Source organism: Ascaphus truei, chromosome 3 (genome assembly GCF_040206685.1).
Source record: "Ascaphus truei isolate aAscTru1 chromosome 3, aAscTru1.hap1, whole genome shotgun sequence".
NCBI classification, from domain to species: Eukaryota; Metazoa; Chordata; class Amphibia; order Anura; family Ascaphidae; genus Ascaphus; species Ascaphus truei.
In genome coordinates this window covers 244,985,740-245,007,125 of record NC_134485.1, presented here as the reverse complement: position 1 = coordinate 245,007,125, position 21,386 = coordinate 244,985,740, and the positions used below count along the sequence as shown (strand labels likewise).

Here is a 21,386-nt window from a genome sequence, read left to right as displayed (position 1 = left end):
CACCATCATGATAATACATGGTTACATTAAATGAACAGGGTTATACATTATAGATATATAAAGACATTGCATGCACAGTTAAAGATAATATGTTATAGGTGTATGCAACAGTTACAGACCAGATTAAAATGTGAGACCACTTTAGTCTTGAAAGAACTTTGGCTGGTGGCGGCTGTGAGAGTCTCAGCTTGATTGTTCCAGTTGTGAGGTGCATGGTAAGAGGATGAGCAGCCGGATTCTTCGTTGGCCTTTGAGACTGTGAACAGTCTTTTAGTGTCAGATCTCGGGTGATAATAGCTGCGTGTCGTAGGGCTGAAGAGCTTGTTCAGATGGGCAGGAAACTTGACCAGAAAGTATTTGAAGGCAAGACCGGTAAAATTAACTTTGCGCCTAAACTCAAGTAATTAGACTGTAAGCTCCTCGGGGCAGGACTCCTCTTCCTTAATGTTACTTTTATGTCTGAAGCACTTATTCCCATGACCTGTTATTTATATTATCTGTTAATTATTTGATTACCACATGTATTACTACTGTGAAGCGCTATGTACATTAATGGCGCTATATAAATAAAGACATACAATACAATGGCCAATCTATTTTTTTGAGCATTTTGCAGTGATGTGTGTTGTAGAACAAAGTGACATTGAGTTGTAGAGGGTGTCTAGTTTGCTATGGTGAGTATGACAAAGATGCAGAGATCGGGCATGGTTTATTGAGCACAAAGCCACATATACTTCCATTTATTTCTAGTGGAAAAAAAAAACTCTTGTATAACATTTTCTTAATATTTTTATCCCTCCATAAGACATTTATGTTTGCAGCTCCCTCAAGTACACTTGCTCCATTAAAATAATTTTCCCAGCTCTTATCTTATGCCCACCCCCTACCTCATAAAATGTTTTCCACCCACATGATATTTACTAAGCTCTCGCTGCAGTTTCCATAAGGTTGGGGAGAACTCCAAGGAATCCACCTCTTATTTGAGAATCGTCTTGTGAACTTGTTAAACTCCCTCAATACAGATATTCAATTTAATATTGTTTAACGTATGAAATACTTGTGTTCTTGATTGGGCAAACTAATTCACAATCTGTTAATAATAATAGCATGTTCTTGTATAGCGCTGCTAGTTTTACGTAGCGCTTTACAGAGACATTTTGCAGGCACAGTCCCTGCCCCGTGGAGCTTACAATCTGTTTTTGGTGCCCGAGGCACAGGGAGATAGGTTGACTTGCCCAAGGTCACAAGGAGCTGACGCCGGGAATTGAACCAGGCTCCCCTGTTTCAAACTCGGTGCCAGTCAGTGTCTTTACTCACTCGTACAATAGACAGATGTATAGAAGGACAAAAAGTATTGTTCTCCCTTCATGTTCAAGTAGTACTGTACTAGAGTTCTCATAAATAGGCATTCTGAATTTGTGCAGAATCATGTGCTTTCACAGTCAAAGATTATATTAATGGTTTCCACCAAACCCTGGTAACGCCTAGCTAACCTCGTGCCTCTTCTACTAAACATTAGTAGCCCCATTGTTCTATTATAGTGTTATACTTTTTTATTTATAAAATGTATTTATGTATTTTTAAATAGTGTGTGTGTGTATATATATATATGTATATATATATATATATACACAGTGGTCGACAAATCACCCAAAAATCTACTCGCCACCTAGTACCACACGTGTGCTGCTTGGGCCAATAGGAGCTCGCCACGATGTTAAATCCACTCGCCCGGGGCGTGCAAATGTATAGGTTTGTCGAACACTGTATATATATATAAATGCCTGGTGTGTTTTATTATTCCATATAAGTAGATGATTCTTTTAGACTGTCCTGTCTTAATCTCAAAGGCTTCTTGAGGGGATCGCTGCATTAACACACACACAAATATTGTTTTTTCTTTAAATCATGATTTTAATCTGTGGCTTCTCTGTGGTTACCATGGTAATCTTGAGGCTACCCTAGACTCTGGGGGGAGCGCTATTTTAACCTCCCGGTCGTTTAATATTTCAAACTGTCTTATATTTTCTAAACGAACTATGAGATTAAAAAGTGTTGGAAAGGGCATGAGGATATCTTCCATTAATGAAACAAATAAAAGGCAAAAGCCGACCAGCACAGCCTGCTTTAAATAGAAGCGTGAAGTCAGAGGGTGGAGAGCAGTGATGTCAATGAGGTGTGGAGGATTTTTTTTAGATGACCTTTACTCGCCAAAAAGGATTGTCTGAACGGTCTTACTTTCCATATTCCCTTTATTACGGGTTCTTGGGTTATTGAACTTGGATGCAATAAATGTTGCATTGAACATGAAATGCACATTTTCATCTCGCCACCAATGTTAAGATAATAATGAACATATTTGCTTATTTTGCACTGGTGCATGTTAACATGTACATTGCCTGTGATATTGGCCGTTGTTCTGAATGTAGGCCTTCTTTTTGCACCTGTTTGGGGGGAGGATCAGCTTCATGGGTTTACTGTTGTTTTGCGGCTACAGTTGTCTGCTACATGTTTTCACATGGTCATGAATGGAGGGTTTTGCTGTTATGAGTGTCTGGCTGGTTAGTTATGTTTTCTGTACATTATGAGGAAAGGAGAATACGGAGACACAATCTTTGACCCGCTTGCAACACATTCAGCATCATGACTTGTGTCTTATTTTATAAGCTACTCCTTATTTGAGTTCTCGTTCTACCATATATGATCCTTTTATTTTAATATATCTGACACTGATCCAGAAATGTCAGCTTTTCATTTTTATGTGCCAAGTGTAACATTAATATCCTAATCGCTTTAATTCTGTGGCCCTTTTCAACATGCTGGGAATCGACCTTGCCTTCCTCTGGAATATTTAAACTCTGTTCATTTTAGTTCATGAATCCTACCCAAGCAAAGGTATTGCAGCTTCATCGCATATTGTATAGGAGCCGATGTATCAAAAACATACCTTCAATTTGCTCTGCACAGCTCCTGATGCTCGCTATTCGCTGGTAGGGAATTGTTCATGTTTTTGTGTCGTGATAGGCGCATGCTGCACATGTAAAGTATGCTGTGTTCATTCATTCTGCATAACAATATATATATATATTTTACATTGCCTGCATTGAGTTTTGCCGTTTTGTCCATTGCTCAATATACATAGAACTGCTGCAACAAACCTAAAATCCATTGCTTACCCTTCCCAAAACTGGATCATATGGTGTGCCAGATAACTTTGCCAAAAGCCCTACTGCTCCTCGTAGCAAGACGGAGTCCTCCAAACTAGTTTTTTTTGTTTGCCCATCTGAAGAAAAGCAGGACATATTTGAGTTAATGTGGGTCCATGGCTACAAATTCAGGAATTTGATACAAGCCTACACAGCAGCAATTGGTTTAATTCTCATTCATCTCAGGGGAAAATGTTTCTTAAGTGCGTACCTCCGAAACTTTTAAATGATTCACATGCAGATAGTATGGTCGGCCAGGGTATCAAGTACACTTGGCCCAATTCACACAGACCTGAATCAGAATCCGCATCTCCAGTGGATTTCCTAGTTGCCAGACACCTTTGATATGTTTGCCGTTGTGTTGGATTGTCCCAGAAGTTTTTTTTCTCCCTTAAAGATGTCCAAAAATTATTTTTAGGAATCTTAATGTTACACTTAGAATATTTGCTTTGTTTTTATTCAGATCTGTGTCCATAGACTTGTATTGCAATGGTTAGAACAGAGATTTCAAACAGGAGGGTCACAAACCCCCATGGGTTCGTTATGTCTTCTAATTGGTTTGCCAATTAGTAAGGCCCCAAACGGACCGCTATAGCACCCACACCAAGGTTCAATTATATCAAGAGCTTCCAAAGTTGCTCGCCAAAATGCTTTGCATCCACAGCGGCAAGACATTGTGGGGGTTCGCTTTGGGAACTCTCGCAGTAACTGACAGCTTTACCACCCATGATGTGTGCATACACTGAGGGGCACTTTGGGGACTTATTAAGCACGTTTCCCCCACAATCTCGGGACACTACTGCCTGGGATCAGTCGCACAGTTTTGTTAGCGATAGTCTGGTAGGAAATAATGTACAAATTATGGGTTTGTGGTACACATTTTCTAGCAAGGGATGCACAATGTAAAAAAGGCTGGAAACCACCTGGTTAGAGGATGTGGAAAATGAACGTTGACTAAAACGGAGAACTAGGGATCACTGACCTATCTATACCTGTTAACGTGGTACGCGTGTCTCTGAGAAAACAGTTTCATTCCATGAGCATCACTTGCCAAATAATGTTTTTACGTTACTGCTATACAGCATCTGGAGGCTGGGGACATATGGAAAGTGTTGTAATTGGTGATATTATCCCCCTTTCTTTATTGATGTTTTACAACCTGCTTCAACTTGGCCGGGGGAATCTCCTGTTGAGTTGTTGGGGAGAAATGTCAATTTCACGGTTTTTGGTATGAAAAAAAAAATAATACATTTTTGTTCAATTTTTGTTGTAATTATGGGGAAAAAAACCCTCAAAAGAAAGCAGGACATTTTGTGAAAGTTGTGAAATTCAAATATTTTCACTAACGTTTGCGACTCTCTATTTACCCAACTCCACCCATCTATATTTATTTTTTTGTTTGTTTTTAAGGGGAATCATGGATTTATTCCAAATATGAGCATTTCTCTGGTTTTCTTTGACGTTCATATTTCAAACCTGCAAACCTGCCCATCAGCTGTGTTAAAGGAGTGGCTCAGTGAGTAAAGACACTGACTGGCACTGAGTTTGAAGTAGGGGAGCCTGGTTCAATTCCAGGTGTCGACTCCTTGTGACCTTGGGCAAGTCACTTTATCTCCCTGTGCCTCAGGCACCAAAAACATAGATTGTAAGCTCTACGGGGCAGGGACCTGTGCCTGCAAAATGTCTCTGTAAAGCGCTGTGTAAAACTAGCAGCGCTATATAAAAACATGCTATTATTATTAAACCAGAGTCTGATTAGATGTTGCGGGTTTTTCATTGGCTCATTAGACTTTAAACTAAACAATGAAGCTTTGTGGCCTACTGTACAAATCAATATTACTCCCAACATTAAAGCTTAGCATTTCTTCATGTTACCTGCATATTTTATACATACAGTATGTGACGTAATAAAACAGAAGAGCTGTAACTGTTCTAGTGAGTATGTTGTGATGAGTTTACTGACTAATGGGAACACACCTAATACATCGATGACAGAGGCTTAGCGCTGGATATGATACAATAACCACTGCTCTGTGTTATCGACATGCTTTATATTGTATTGCAATAACTTAATAGCCAATATCACGTGTCAATACAACAATGATTGCCCATATTGGCAGTAGAAGGGAGTTTGTTATAACCTAATTGTAAATCTAAATGAATGTCTCTGTTGATATTCGTTAAATAGCTAATGCCTTATTCCTGTTTTTTTTTTGTTTTTTTTACATATTTAATTTTTTTTTAATTTGCTTTTGTTGGATGTTACAGAAAAAAGAAAAGGGAATGAATGTGAAACATATGCTGTAGGTTGCTCATGTTACATGTACTGAATAAAATGCAGGTTTACATAAATAATTTATACAGGTTTATGCTGGCTATGTACAAGCAGAATTACGTTTCCATTGGAAAAAAATCGTACATTTCTTAGCACCCAAAGTGCTTAAAATGACTTTGTGCCAAAAAATGGTTTGAGTTAGTTAAAAGACTTGAAAGTTTCTCAATTCTCAGAATATATCACACCCCCCTCTCTCAGAGTTGATAGAGAAGGTGGGGATTGTTTATTCCACAAGGCTGCTATGGCACATCTAGTAGCTGTGTAAATATGAGTTATACGTTAATTGCCAGATTTATTGATACGAGTTATTGGTTTATTTAGAAGAGCTTACCAATGATCAAAACTCATATTTCAATGTAGTACCTTATTTATCAAATTCTAAGCAGCTTTCCATAGTAAGAGGAGTTTGGGACATGTCTACCACATATGGTAGAAAATGATGCCATTTTGTCTGCAGCCTATTGAACATAAAGGGGAGTTTCCAGGGTAGATGACAGATAATCTGGTGATGGTCAAATACAATCCTGAAGAGTAGTTTGTCGGCATTTACATCACTGTGCAGATGTAGCTTTCCGAGGCTGATTTCTTGCGTGTGTGTGTGTGTGCGCGTGTGTGTGTGTGTGTTTCCCCCCCCCCCCCCATGGAGAATTTGCCGGCATTTTTAAGATTTTATTCCCCCTATAGAAAAACGTTTTTCTTTGTGCTGCAATATATATTAAGAGTTCTATGAGTTCTTGTCGGCTGTAAGCTCCTTGGAGCAGGAATCACTTTCCTGTCTGTCTCGATCTATGTGTACTCTTTTGTCATACAATGTTATTGTACTTTGCTGCGGAAAATGTTGGCGCTTTGTTTGTTTCACAGACGGGCTGCAGCACCCACGTGCCACGGCCCCTTTGCAAACCGCGATTGTAAGCTCGTCGGAGCAGGGACTCCTTTCCCTAACTGTTGCTTTTTTGTCTGATGTGCTTCTTCCTGTTGTGTTATTTGTATTTTTTCTTTATATTATGTTGCATGTATTACTGCTTTGAAGCGTTATATGCATAAATGGAGCTATATAAATAGTTATACCTACATGTACACACACACACACACACACACACACACACACACACACACACCAGCTCAGAGTGGTCATGTGTTCGCAGTGGCCCTTAAGCCAGGAACTCTTCCATTTCCCTGCAGTGCAGATCGGAACACAGAACTCTGCGGGCAAGAGGTTGGCGTCACGTTATGGGGCCCCTGGAGTGCCACACCCCATGATGTAGTGGTTACGTGTTGGGGCACCCAACGGGTTAAAGGAGAGCAATGTCCGGATATTACTTCCAGCAATGATGGGCAAATAATTTATTGATATGGTTTTGTTGCAGAAGGACAAGTTGATGTGAACATTTAGGGCGATGGAAGATTTGGAATATGTAATTGATGCTGCTCTGAAGTATGAGAAGTTAATAGGCATATAAATTTCATTAATCGCTTCTGTATTTTACCATTCTACCTGTACTCGTTTCCCGCGTGCCCTTGTCCATGTTAAGATGTCTTTGTTGTTTTTTGACAGGCCGGTGGGGATGCCAAAAATGGAAAAAGTTTACTTGCACAATCCTAGTTCAGAAGAAACGATTACTTTAGTATCAATATCTGCAACAACATCGCACTTTCATGCATCTTTTTTTCAAAATAGGGTAAGTACTTTCTACAAATGATTCACATGTGACATTGGTTTATTTGCTTGGTAATACCATTATTATTATTATTTTTTAATAATTTCAAGATGGTTATAAATGAATGTTTAAGGGAACTCTATCAACAAAAAAAAAAAGATCCCTTCACCGGAGTTATTGACCTAGTGAAGTAAAATCGAAAAAAATGTTTGTAGGTTCGAACCCCATTGTGGGTATTTTTTTAATTTTTTTTCTTTAATCTTGATAATGAGACCCTTCCTTTTTGTTTATGGATGTGGGGGTCGTAGAAAGCGTGTTGAAAAATATCAACCTAGCCAACAATATATCAATAATAAGGAAACGTTCCAATGGAAGCTGCACACATTACAGCAGGGAGTGCAATGTTTCGGGGGGGGGGGGGGGGGGTGAGAGAATCATCCCCATTTGTCATGTGCCCAATGAATACAAAAATAATGCAGAGGAACCCCTTTCCAACAAAAGTTATGGTGAAGGACATGTTAACAGCATCAAGACCTGTGATCTGATGAAAGCTCTGAGTTCTGCATCCTTAATTTACCATTTGAATCATTATGCTCTGCATTAAAAGTAAAATAAGTCCTGGTTCATCCATACATACAGTATGACAAATGCATAAACTGCTGGAAAGTTCTGATAGTCAGGTGTGCTGTGCCCAGCCAGAAATGTATGTAAAAGGCAATGGGTCCTGCTAAGCTGCACGTTTGTGTGGCAGGCTGTGTGACCTGTTTATATGGATGGCACCTGTTACTGACTTCTCAAAGCTAGATTGTGCTGTCTGCTTTAGACTGGACTGAGTTGGCAAAGTATAAATCTCACAATTGGTATTGATCAAATTGCTCTGTGCTGATCTAATTAAACTAGAAATGAGACATCTTGCGCAATGCCTTGGCCCAATTTGAAGAGGTATGCAGATTTTTGCTATCTGATATATTGCAATCTGATATATTGCAATCTGCTCTATAGGTGTTAATATGCCATTGGTGATCTCCATTGCATGCTGTATAGGGAGTGGCACGTTAAGTCATCTATGTGCAAATCATTTCTGTTAAAGGCCCATATGTAAAAATCATAATTAAGAAAATAAATGACCACCTTCACCCCTTCTAAAAATATCACATTAATTGAATTTCCAGTAAAGGATTTAAAATTATATTTAATCAATGTAACAGCAAGTGTAATAAATTCTCGATGTGCTGTGCTCTATTAATAGCTCTGTCTTGTAAATGTTCGTGCCGGTCAATACGTAGAAACCAGAGGTCAGCAAACCTTTTGCAGCTTGTACATTTTATTTTATGGCGCTATTATTTTTGGAGCAGTTGTGAAACTCCAGCTGAATGCTGTTTATCAATATAGTGAACAGTTGACAGAGCAAAAAAAAAATTACGTTGATGGCCACATACAATTTCTTTAGTCACCTAGTAGTGTACTTACTATATGTGGGAATGACTTTACGAAATAGAACCATTTGTAAACTGAATTCAATATCAACAGAGCTTTTCCTGAAAAACAAAAATACAGTGTGTGTGTGCGTTTACACATACACATAGATATAGAAATATAGGTAGATATATATATATATATATATATATATATATATATATATATATATATATATATATATATATATTATACACACACTCTTGTATATAGAGGTTTGCAGACTTCATTGCTCCTGCTGATCACACTACACTTCCATTTCCATAGGATGCACACACATACTTTACACAGATTATGAACTGCATCCAGTATCTCTTTAGTCATCTTGTATTGCCCTTTGTGTTTTTACAAACATGAAGGTCTCAGTATTCCAATAAACAGAACTGCTAGCCTTAGTCAGAGGAGCCATTAGAGAATGAGCTTTAAGAATAGGACAGTGTTGGCTGTGCCCTATAAATATGTGCATTTGTTTCTTTACTCTTGAGTCACCCCACGTAACGACGGCCTCATGATGCATTGTACGGCCACTGGTTTTCTCTTCTCATGGATTTGATCCCTGTCTTTCAGAAAATTCTCCCAGGAGGGAATACGTCGTTTGACGTGGTGTTTCTCGCGAGGGTAGTGGGAAACGTAGAAAACACTTTATTTATTAACACCTCTAATCATGGGGTGTTTACCTATCAGGTAAGATAATGAACCTGTAATAACTTATTTGACTCCTGGGGGCTTTAAAATATCAAACTAACATAATTGTATTGCTTAGTTGTAAAATAAATGTGTTCTAAAACTGTCATTTAATTTTCATATTATCCTCTACATTGTAATAGTTGCAACTTCCTTGTTTGTGCCGATACTTTATATTTGCAATAGTGGCAGAGATTGTGCATTACTGTACATGCCTATACATGTAATGTTTATTCTTTACCACTATTGAAATGATAAAGTGTAGAACTGGGGTGTGCGGCGGTTACAGAGGCCTTGCGCTCTTCCTCATGGCATTTAAATGAAATGCCGGGCAATGCGTGCAAGGTCTCTAACTTCCCTTAACTGGTCTCGGGCGGTTTCCAGCGACACGTCGCCATGGTAAAGTTTTTAGGCTGCGGCCCCGTCTGTGTCCCGGCGCTCACGCTCTTCTCCCTTTCCCCCTTGCCCCCTCCCCCCATCCGTCTCGAGTGATCCGGCGTCAAATTTGACGCACGTTACCATGATGTGTTATTTGACGCCGCGTTGTCATGGCGACTTGACCAGAAGCTGAATCCCGGTAAGTTGAGGTTGCAGATGCCTCGTACGGTCCCGTGGCATTTAATTTAAATGTATCTGGGAAGAGCGGGCGGCCTCTGCAACCGCAGCGCCCCCCAGAAAAATCCCGTGCACCCCTGGTGTAGAGTATACAATCACTCACTACTTTTCATTTGGTTGTGACCCGATGCTGTATAGGAGCTTCCCAGAGGGGCACAAAGAGGAAAACAGCAGGCACTCAAACATGCAATCAATAACCACTTCTGTACTGCATCGTTTTCCAACTCGTTTCAGTCCCGGCCGGGATCATCATACAGGATCAAGTGCTCCATGGTGATCCCAGCTGGGATTGAAAGGATTTGGGAAAAGATGAATGTAAAGATAATCTGGTATTGCTTGTATGTTTGAGTGCCTGCTGGTTTCCACTTTGATCAATATAGGTCATGTCTAACAACCGCTGGAGAATTTGCAATAAATGGCTGAAGAAACTACGGTTTTGACAAATTGGCATATATGATAATACTTGTAATTAATATTTTTCACGCAATGAGAAACCCAATCTCATTTTTTCCCTTATATTAGTACAGCTAATTGAACTCTGCACCAGCCAAACATGTGAAATACAAATTTATGATAAGAATTTGCAAACTAGAGGGTGAAATGGTTTGCTGTATAACATTAGGCACTCCTTGATCTTCATCTCTTTCCTATCCAGAGTTCATTAAAAAATACTCATGCGAGAATCAATGTCACCATAGTAGTCTAGTTTTTCCTGAGTTGCTGAGGGGCTATTCCCTGCATCTACCACCACCCTTTGAGTGATGTAGTTCTTTCTCACACTTTATTTTCCACACCACCGCATCACCCCCCGAAGCGGATGCCGCCACAGCAGCACCCCCCCCCCCCCTGAAGCGGATGCCGCCACAGCACCCGCCCCTCCAGAGGCGGACACCGCTGCTGAGGCAGCAGCCTACCTCCCGCCCCGGGCAACAAGCGGGGAACCCCCCCCAGCCAGCAAGCGGGGACCACCCCCCCAGCCTACCTCCCGCCCCGGGCAGCAAGCGGGGATCGGGGGGCAAGGGAGGAGGAGATCAGGGGGAGGAGATCGGGGGAAGGGGATAACCCAGAGCTGCCAGCCGGCCCTCTTCCCCGCGTCAACCCAATGAGGGAGGGGGAGTATTTATTTAAAAAAAAAAAAAATTGGGCGCTAGCAGGGGAATTCATAGAGCCGCAGCACGGCTCGCCAGCGGCCTAAATCCACTCACCACGGGTGTGTGGTTATGCCTATTTGTCATACACTGTCTATATACATATACCGTTGAACAATGTACTTGCATTTCTTTTAATCAACTCTACTTTTCACAACGTCCCTATTCTTGGCCCCCAGAAAGGCTCACATAACTTTTAGGTGAGGTGTAATTGATGATCAGTAAAATTATAACACAACTTTTTTTGTTAAATAGGTTGGCGGAGAGTTTAAATTATGATGGAGGGGGGAGGGGAATGTAACAGTTAACCAACTAAATAGAATATATGAGGAAACCAGGAGTTATGGAGGTAGAATGGGGGCAAGTGCGAGTTTGACAAGCAGTGAGACACCCATAGTATATACAGATAATACTAGAAAATTTCTAAAGACTAAACCAAGTTGGCGCAGAAAAGATAACAGTACAGGCTGAAAAGAAATATAAATGCATGCTTGCTAATGCAAGAAGCCTGACAGATAAAATGGGGGAGCTTGAATTAATAGCTGCAAGGGAGCAGTATGATATCATAGGCATTACTGAAATGTGGGATGAAACTCCGGAAATACATGACTGGACAGTTAATTTAGAGGGCTATTCCCTTTTTTGGAAGGATCGAGCAAATGGAAGAGGAAGTGGAGTATGTTTTATATGTTAAATCGGATCTAAAACCTATTATAAGGGATGATGTTTATGAAGGGAATGATGAAAATGTAGAGATCTTGTGGATAGAAATTAGCAGTGGAGGTAAAAGTAAAACGAAAATGTTTGTAGGGATATGCTATAAACCACCAAATATCTGTGAGATTGAGGAAGCTAAAATAATTTTGCAAATGGAGAAGGCATCAAAACTGGGTCATGTTTGCATAATGGGTGATTTTTAATTATCCAGACAGACTGGGTCAATGAGATTAGCATTACAACAAAAGGAAACAGGTTTTTGTGGGTGCTTAAAGACAATTTTATGACCCAAATTATTGAGGAACCAACCAAGAGAGGAGTGGTACTGGATTTGGTAATATCAAACAACTAGCTGAGAGACCCGGCGTTGCCCGGGATGTAATGTTCCCGTTCCTCTCTCTCCTCCCCCCTCTCTCTGTTTGTCCCCCATTCACATCAATCCAGTCCCCCCCCTCCCTCCCTCCCTCCCTCCTTTACAGCTTCATGTAGCGTGTGTGCGTCAGTCACTGTGTGTTTGCTCGCGCGTCAGTGAGTCTGAGGCAGAAACACAAACACACACAGACTGACTGACGCACACACAGTCAGTGTGTGCCTCAGTCAGTGTGTGCGTGCGTCAGTCAGGCTTTGTGTGCGCGTCAGTCAGTGTGTGCGTGCGTGCGGCAGTCAGTCAGTGTGTGCGCGCGGGGCATCAAAGGCAGGGGGGGGCGTCAAAGGCAGGGGGGGGCGTCAAAGGGAGGGGGGGCGTCAAAGGGGGGGGGGGCGTCAAAGGGAGGGGGGGGGTGTCAAAGGGAGGGGGGGGGCGTCAAAGGGAGGGGGGGGGCGTCAAAGGGAGGGGGGGGGGCGTCAAAGGGAGGGGGGGGGCGTCAAAGGGAGGGGGGGGGCGTCAAAGGGAGGGGGGGGGCGTCAAAGGGAGGGGGGGGGCGTCAAAGGGAGGGGGGGGGGCGTCAAAGGGAGGGGGGGGGCGTCAAAGGGAGGGGGGGGGCGTCAAAGGGAGGGGGGGGGCGTCAAAGGGAGGGGGGGGGCGTCAAAGGGAGGGGGGGGGCGTCAAAGGGAGGGGGGGGGCGTCAAAGGGAGGGGGGGGCGTCAAAGGGAGGGGGGGGCGTCAAAGGGAGGGGGGGGGGCGTCAAAGGGAGGGGGGGGGGCGTCAAAGGGAGAGGGGGGGGGCGTCAAAGGGAGAGGGGGGGGGCGTCAAAGGGAGAGGGGGGGGGCGTCAAAGGGAGAGGGGGGGGGCGTCAAAGGGAGAGGGGGGGGGCGTCAAAGGGAGGGGGGGGGGCGTCAAAGGGAGGGGGGGGGGCGTCAAAGGGAGGGGGGGGCGTCAAAGGGAGGGGGGGGCGCCTCAAAGGCATGGATTCCTCCCCCTGCATTTCCTGCAGTGGACAGGAGGGGGGGGGGCAGTGGACAGGAGGGGGGGGGGCAGTGGACAGGAGGGGGGGGGCAGTGGACAGGAGGGGGGGGGCAGTGGACAGGAGGGGGGGGGCAGTGGACAGGAGGGGGGGGGCAGTGGACAGGAGGGGGGGGGCAGTGGACAGGAGGGGGGGGGGGCAGTGGACAGGAGGGGGGGGGGCAGTGGACAGGAGGGGGGGGGGCAGTGGACAGGAGGGGGGGGGCAGTGGACAGGAGGGGGGGGCAGTGGACAGGAGGGGGGGGGCAGTGGACAGGAGGGGGGGGGCAGTGGACAGGAGGGGGGGGGGCAGTGGACAGGAGGGGGGGGGGCAGTGGACAGGAGGGGGGGGGCAGTGGACAGGAGGGGGGGGGCAGTGGACAGGAGGGGGGGGGGCAGTGGACAGGAGGGGGGGGGCAGTGGACAGGAGGGGGGGGCAGTGGACAGGAGGGGGGGGCAGTGGACAGGAGGGGGGGGGCAGTGGACAGGAGGGGGGGGCAGTGGACAGGAGGGGGGGGGGCAGTGGACAGGAGGGGGGGGGGCAGTGGACAGGAGGGGGGGGGGCAGTGGACAGGAGGGAGGGGGCAGTGGACAGGAGGGAGGGGGCAGTGGACAGGAGGGAGGGGGCAGTGGACAGGAGGGAGGGGGCAGTGGACAGGAGGGAGGGGGCAGTGGACAGGAGGGAGGGGGCAGTGGACAGGAGGGGGGACGCAGTGGACAGGAGGGGGGACGCAGTGGACAGGAGGGGGGGGCAGTGGACAGGAGGGGGGGCAGTGGACAGGAGGGGGGGGGGCAGTGGACAGGAGGGGGGGGCAGTGGACAGGAGGGGGGACAGGAGGGGGGACGCAGTGGACAGGAGGGGGGGGGCAGTGGACAGGAGGGGGGGGGGCAGTGGACAGGAGGGGGGACAGGAGGGGGGACGCAGTGGACAGGAGGGGGGGGCAGTGGACAGGAGGGGGGGGCAGTGGATAGGAGGGGGGGGCAGTGGACAGTGACACACACACACACACACACACACACACACACACACACACACACCTCAGTTGATGCGCCCTTTCTTTAGTTCCGTTTGGCGCCGGAGGTGGGGAGCGACACCTACCTGTACTTCCGGGCGCCGCCACCGTCTGACTCGGCGCCGCGAGGGAGGAAGGGGGTCCGCCATCTTACGCGCCGCGTGGCAGCTGCGGGAAGCGAGGTGATTTGGAGCGGGGAGGGGGGAGAGGTGATTTGGAGCGGGGAGAGGTGATTTGGAGCGGGGAGAGGTGATTTGGAGCGGGGAGAGGTGATTTGGAGCGGGGAGAGGTGATTTGGAGCGGGGAGAGGTGATTTGGAGCGGGGAGAGGTGATGCCGCTGGGGAGGGGGAAGAGGTGATGCCGCTGGGGAGGGGGAAGAGGTGATGCCGCTGGGGAGGGGGAAGAGGTGATGCCGCTGGGGAGGGGGAAGAGGTGATGCCGCTGGGGAGGGGGAAGAGGTGATTTGGAGAGGGGAGAGGGGAGAGGTGTGTGTGTGTGTGTGTGTGTGTGTGTGTGTGTGTGTGTGTGTGTGTGTGTGTGTGTGTGTGTGATTTATTTTTTTGGACCTTTGGCCCGTCACTCCGCCTCAGGCCAATGAGAGGTGTGGGGGGCGGGCCAAGGGGGTGGTGTGAGTGTGTGAGGCCAATGAGAGGTGTGCGGGGGCGGGCGGGCCAAGGGACCAATGAGATTGCCGCTAGGGACACCGGACATCCAGCAGGCAGGCATGCATGCAGGCAGGCAGGCAAACATACAGTGCTTTCACTAATATAGTATAAGATGTAGAAGTAATACAAATATTCAAGTCCTGGAACATTTGGGTAACAGTGATCATAACATGGTCTAATTTGAAATAAATGATCAAAAAACAGATTACATGGGCTCAACAAAGACCTTAAACTTAAGAAAGGCAGATTTTAATAAACTGAGGACTAATCTACAAGAAATTCATTGGGATGATGTTTTTGCAGGGAAAAATGTAGAAGATAAATGGGCAGTCTTTAAAACATTGTTAGAAAAGCACACTCATCAGTGTATACCCTTGGGTAATAAGTATAAAAGAAATAAGTCAAAACCAATGTGGCTAAATAAACAGGTAGGGGAGAAAATGGAAAAAAAGTGGCAGGCGTTTAGATTCTTTAAGTCAGAAGGGACAGAGACATCGTATCAGAATTATAAGGAATGTAACAAAAATTGCAAAAGGGCAATCAAATGAGCAAAAATGGATAATGAAAAAAGGATTGCAATAGAAAGTAAGATCAACCCTAAAATGTCCTTTACCTTAATAACAAAAAAATGAGAAAAGAAAATATAGGACCCTTTCAGTGTGAGATGGGCAGGCAGATTATTGGAGATAAGGAAAAAGCAGATGTATTAAACAAATTCTTTGCCTCTGTGTTTACCAGGGAAGAATCAATTTCAATTTTAGTGCCGCAGGAGGAAGCCACAACCTCCCTATTAATGACCAATTGGTTAACTGAGGAAGGAGTTCTTGGGCAGCTTGAAAAAATTCAAGTAAACAAGGCACCTGGCCCCGATGGCATACATCCAAGAGTTCTCAAGGAGTTAAGTTCGGTAATAGCCAAACTTGAAACTTGGGCAGGTAAATGGCAGATGAGGTTTAGTACAGATACATGTAAGGTTATGCATTTGGGAAGCAAGAACAAACTGGCAACTTACAAATTAAATGGGGATAAATTAGGGGAATCCTTGATGCAGAAGGATTTAGGAGTGCTTGTAGACAAGTCTTAGCAATAGTGCCCAAAGTCATGCAGTAGCTGCTAAGGCAAACACGATCTTATCTTGCATTAAATGGGCAATGGATGGAAGGGAAGTAAACATAATTTAGCCCCTTTACAAAACATTAGTAAGACCACACCTTGAATATGGAGTACAATTTGGGGCACCACTCCTTAGAAAAGACATTATGGATCTAGAGTGCAAAGAAGAGCCACGAAATGAATAAGGGTGATGGACAATCTAACTTATGAGGAGAGGCTAGCTGAATTATATTTATTTACATTAGAAAAGAGGCGTCTAAGAGGGGATATGATAACTATATACAAATATATTCGGGGACAGTACAGGGAGCTTTCAAAAGAACTATTCATCACAAGGGAAGTACAAAGGACTCGGGGCCATCCCTTAAAGTTGGAGGAAAGGAGATTTTCACCAGCAACAAAGGAAAGGGTTCTTTACAGTAAGGGCAGTTAAAATGTGGAATTCATTACCCATGGAATGGAGACAGTGATGGCAGATACAATAGATTTGTTCCAAAAAAGTTGGACTTTTTTTTAGAAAGGAATTATATACAGGGATATACCAAATAAGTAAACATGGGAAGGATGTTGATCCAGGGAGAAATCCGATTGCCAATTCTTGGCGTCAGAAAGGAATTTATTTTTCCCCTTATGAGATTTCATTGGATATGACACTGTTTTTTTTTTTTTTGTTTGCCTTCCTCTGGATCAATAAGTATATAGATATAGGATAAAGTATCTGTTTAAATTTAGCATAGGTTGAACTTGATGGGCGTCTGTCTTTTTTTCAACCGCATCTACTATGTAACTATATAACCTTCTGGTAATACATCTGACCATAAATCCTTTGTAGATGATCTTGTGTGTGAGATATTGAGTCCGTAGAACTTTAAATCTTCAGATCTCATACTTGTATTACTGGGATAAATGGTTCAGAGATGTTGCTAGACTGTATCATCCTTTTCAACACCACATGCTTGTGCATTGTTTTGGAGCAGATCTGTGTTTGTAAAACGGAGTGCAAACTATCACAAAATACCTGATTTGTAATATCACAACCTCAAACAACGACATTTGCTGTGAATGAGTTTGCCACTGGTAAGACTCCCTCAGAACGTACAAGATCTGTCAGTGCCTGTAATAACCTGTAGAACCGTAGAGGTGAAGAATGTAATGCTTTGTAAGAGAAAGTTCAGAGCTGATGAGATCTGTGACTTCTGAATTGTGTGTTGTAAAAGCATTTTGTATTTCTCGCAGGTTTTTGGAGTTGGAATCCCCAACCCTTATCGATTGCGCCCATTCATTGGTGCAAGAGTTCCTGTAAATAGCAGTTTTTCGCCTTTAATTAATATTCACAATCCTCACAGTGAACCTTTGCAGGTAGGTGTCCTGATTACCACCTATTCTGTATGATGGCGCACGTTCCATACTTCAGTCACAGCATTTTTAGTCCTAGGGTACAGGCTCTCCACAGATGGGATTTATCCGTCTGTCGCTGCAGTCATTAACTTTAATAACTTGTACATCTTGTAACATGGTTAGCGTGTAAGTCCTTAACTCACTCTTAAGCTTTAATTCGGGGTTTCTGTTTTAAATGACTAAAGTGTTTTCAAATATGTCATGCTAATTGCATGCTCATTATAGTTTTATTGTTGTATACTACTGTTACTTTTGTATTTCTTTACGATACAGCTATTTCAATGATCTGGAGCATTGTTCACCAACCGGGGTTCCGTGGGAGGATGAAAAGGGTGCAGCGGGATTTCCCCGATCTAGAGCAAGACAGTTTCCTCTAGCCTGTTTGGCTGCTGCTGGGTAATGCAGCCAATCAGGAGGAGGTGTCAGGTGCCTGCTTAGTGTGGCCAAGAAGAAGAGTAGGAAGCAGCATGGGCAGTAGAGCTGTGAGGCTTTGTCTCTGTCCTGTGTATTTGTTCTGTCGCGTGTTTTCTGTGACTGTCCTATTGTGTGTGTGTGTGGCTTTTCTGTGACTCTCCCTCTCCCCCCGCTCAGGCTCCGCTTGCCCCCTCTCCCCCCGCTCAGGCTCCGCTTGCCCCTTCTCCCCCCGCTCAGGCTCTGCTTGCCTCCTCTCCCCCCGCTCAGGCTCCGCTTGCCCCCTCTGCCCCATGCTCCGCTTGCCCCCTCTGCCCCACGCTCCGCTTGCCCCCTCTGCCCCACGCTCCGCTTGCCCCCTCTGCCCCACGCTCCGCTTGCCCCCTCTGCCCCACGCTCCGCTTGCCCCCTCTGCCCCACGCTCCGCTTGCCCCCTCTGCCCCACGCTCCGCTTGCCCCATGCTCCGCTTGCCCCCTCTGCCCCATGCTCCGCTTGCCCCCTCTGCCCCACGCTCCGCTTGCCCCCTCTGCCCCACGCTCCTCTCTTCCCCTCTGCCCCCTATGACTGCCCTGCCACCTCTGACTCCTGTGCGCCCCCCCCTCCTCACGCTCTGTTCTGGGTTTTCTGTGACCCTATCCTGTTGTATGGGGCTTCAGCAACTGAGCACTGTGGATGGGGGTGTCCCGAGAAACAAACAAACAATGGCATTAGTTAGCAGAAAGGAAGATTGCAGGTCACGTCAAAATACGAGGCTGCAGGAGACCAAATTAGAGGTGAAAGAGGTCACAGGCTAGCTGCTTCAGCCACTAGTTTAACAGGGGGACATTGTAACAAACTAAAGGGATCTAGTAGAGATTGATCTATAAAAAATGGTGCGTTTTGTGGAATTGGCAAATTCAGAATATATTGATGATTTTTTTTTTGTAATGTGGTGATCATAATAGTTATGCCTATTTGGGCCACTGTCATGCAATAATTAAAGTATTTGAATGTTCTTAGATATTTAAATTAACCTTATTGCAGCGCTGTGTCCGAGTGTGCTATGTAATAAGTGAGTGAATTTGGCATACAAATTATATTATAGGTGATTGCTCAAATCAGGAGATTGGATTAGATCACCCATGAAAATATAAATACAAATGTGGTTATTTTGTGCTCAACATGTGACACACACACACACACACACACACACAGATGTTGGCTATAGGTAAAAATGTGGGTGTGACCTATGTGCATGCAATAGATTGTGTCATAGTTTCTGAGGGTGTGGGTAATAGAGGATAACGAATAATAAACCATGAAGCATAAGATTAGAGATTGACATGGGATAAAAAGTGTGGAATACAAGGCTACAGTAAAGGACCGTGTGTGTGGCAGAGCATATGGACTCTTTCTATGACTCCCAGTAATTTAAGCATTGTTTGTTTTAACAGGTAGTAGAAATGTATTCAAGTGGAGGAGACCTGCACCTAGAGCTTCCGACAGGTCAGCAGGGAGGTACCAGAAATCTATGGGTAAGCATGCCTGCTCCTCAATATTCCACACATCATCTTCTGCATCAAAAGGCATGTTTTCCTTTTTAAAGGCATCTGCAGTTCAGCTGCATTGGAAAAATAAGAATGTACAATGTGGGCCAGCGCTTCAGCCTTTTAAGTCAAGCATTTGTTTCAAAGGCCTCGTTCAGGGTGCAGGCTTCGGAGGGAGGGCGTGCTTACGTGCGAGCTGCCGTGGGACACAAAGTATTCAAATTGAATATTGGTTGTCAGGGTAGCAGCTGCCCTGTCTCCGAAGTAGGGAGTTGATGCTGGCTACAGTTTCAATAAACAACCCAAGTCGTTTTTTGAAGCTGCAGCAGCGTCACTGGGACCTCGGCAGCCAATGAAATTTCAAGACTGCAACTTCGATCCCTAACCTCAGGTCTGTAGCCCCGCCCCCTCCCCGCCTCCTCAACTCCTGAAAAAGTCTGCTGGGGAGGATGAACACACATCGCCCAGCAGACTGCCTCCCGCCCTCGCGAACGCCCGCCCTCCAACTCCTGCCTCTGGCACCCTGAACGAGGCCAAATTCTTCAGTCACCTACTTTTTACGACTATATATCCTTATTCCCACACCTGCATTAAAGGTATTTTTCGATAAAGTATATAACTAATGTAGACCAAACAGATTAGGTTAATTTGATCATTGTTGATTTCCGCAACATTTAATGGTCGTGTGACAGACTTGTTTGTAGTTGCTTTCTCACATACAGAAAAGAAAATCCCTTTGTTTTATTTTTGTTCAGGTATTCTATTGAAAATTTTATACCCAGAAAGAGCGTAGATGAATACTACATTTTAAAGTACATGCTTGTTTTTGGTTTGTGCTTTTAGGAAATCCCACCCTATGAAACAAAAGGTGTAATGCGTGCAAGTTTCTCCTCACGAGAGGCTGACAATCACACCACCTTCATCAGAATAAAAACCAATGCATCTGACAGTGCAGAGTTTATTATATTGCCCGTGGAGGTAGAAGTCACCACAGGTTTGTTTAAGGATACCCTTTTACAGAGTTTTTGTCTACCTAAAGTACACATAGGAAACATGTCAATATAATGTTACCTTTCTTTCCAGCTCCTGGAATCTATTCATCAATAGAGATGCTAGATTTTGGCACATTACGATCACAAGGTATGAACAATCCCATTTAATTAAAATCTGCAGTTGGCATGCAAATAGTGTCTCTTGCCTCCATGTTTTTATATAATTCCATTACCAATGGAGTATCACAGGCTATTGCATCGTAAATCTTTAGGGTGCCCCAGGGCGTAGCTACTACGTCATGGGGTCTGGCACTTCAGGGGACCCATGATGTACGAGCACGTCATAATCCACTTTCTCAGTTTTGATGGGGCGATTGCGATCCAACGTAGAACGCAATCCTACAGTAAGTGGAAATGGCGCGATCACGTGATCGTGAGTTCAGGAGAGGCCTGTGCCACTCTGGCACTCAAAGGGTTAAAGCCGCAGTCTTGCCTGTGTAACCTCCCCTTTTTTCCCCCTTATTTTTTTTTAATTGGATGGGAATCTGGAGGACCCCGGAGCTTGAACTGTGCTAATTTCCAGCTTCACAGACCCGTATCCCTAATATCGTCCTGGGCTTTAAAGTCCGTCCAATAGGAAGTCACAACAGATTAATTTGTGGCTTCCTGTTTGCCTGCCCGTGAAGCGCCGGTACCTTTAACGGTAAATATCTCGAACCAGGATGTCTCCAAAGCTGGAAATAGCACAGTTCAGCTTTGGGAACCCTACAGTTCCCATCATGTAAAAAAATAAAAGGGGGTGGAACCTAAAACTAGCAGCTGCAGTTGCTGCTTTAACCTAAATGTTTAGTACGAGTGGAGAAAAACGTGTTCTCACCAGCTACAAAACTAGGCCACTAGAATCAAGGAGTGTCCTGTTAATGAGGCACTTGGTGGATAAGGCTGCACTGATACTCAAACAGCAATATATACTATATGAGTATAATAATATAGTAATTTGTACTTTCATACCTGGCTAAAGTGGGCGGGAATCATCCGATTTTCTA

General features: G+C 44.7%; 1 protein-coding gene across 2 annotated transcripts in view; it reads left to right on the top strand.

Moving 5' to 3' along the window:
* The window catches only part of TMEM131 (transmembrane protein 131), a 185,572-nt gene that overhangs the window by 84,679 nt on the left and 79,507 nt on the right, over window positions 1–21,386 (top strand). For both annotated transcript variants that reach the window (XM_075590544.1, XM_075590546.1), the window contains exons 5-10: window positions 7,097–7,220; window positions 9,243–9,359; window positions 17,249–17,375; window positions 19,260–19,336; window positions 20,192–20,342; window positions 20,432–20,488. In XM_075590544.1, the coding sequence (XP_075446659.1) occupies window positions 7,097–7,220; window positions 9,243–9,359; window positions 17,249–17,375; window positions 19,260–19,336; window positions 20,192–20,342; window positions 20,432–20,488 (653 nt within the window). The remainder of the gene's footprint in view (window positions 1–7,096; window positions 7,221–9,242; window positions 9,360–17,248; window positions 17,376–19,259; window positions 19,337–20,191; window positions 20,343–20,431; window positions 20,489–21,386) is intronic.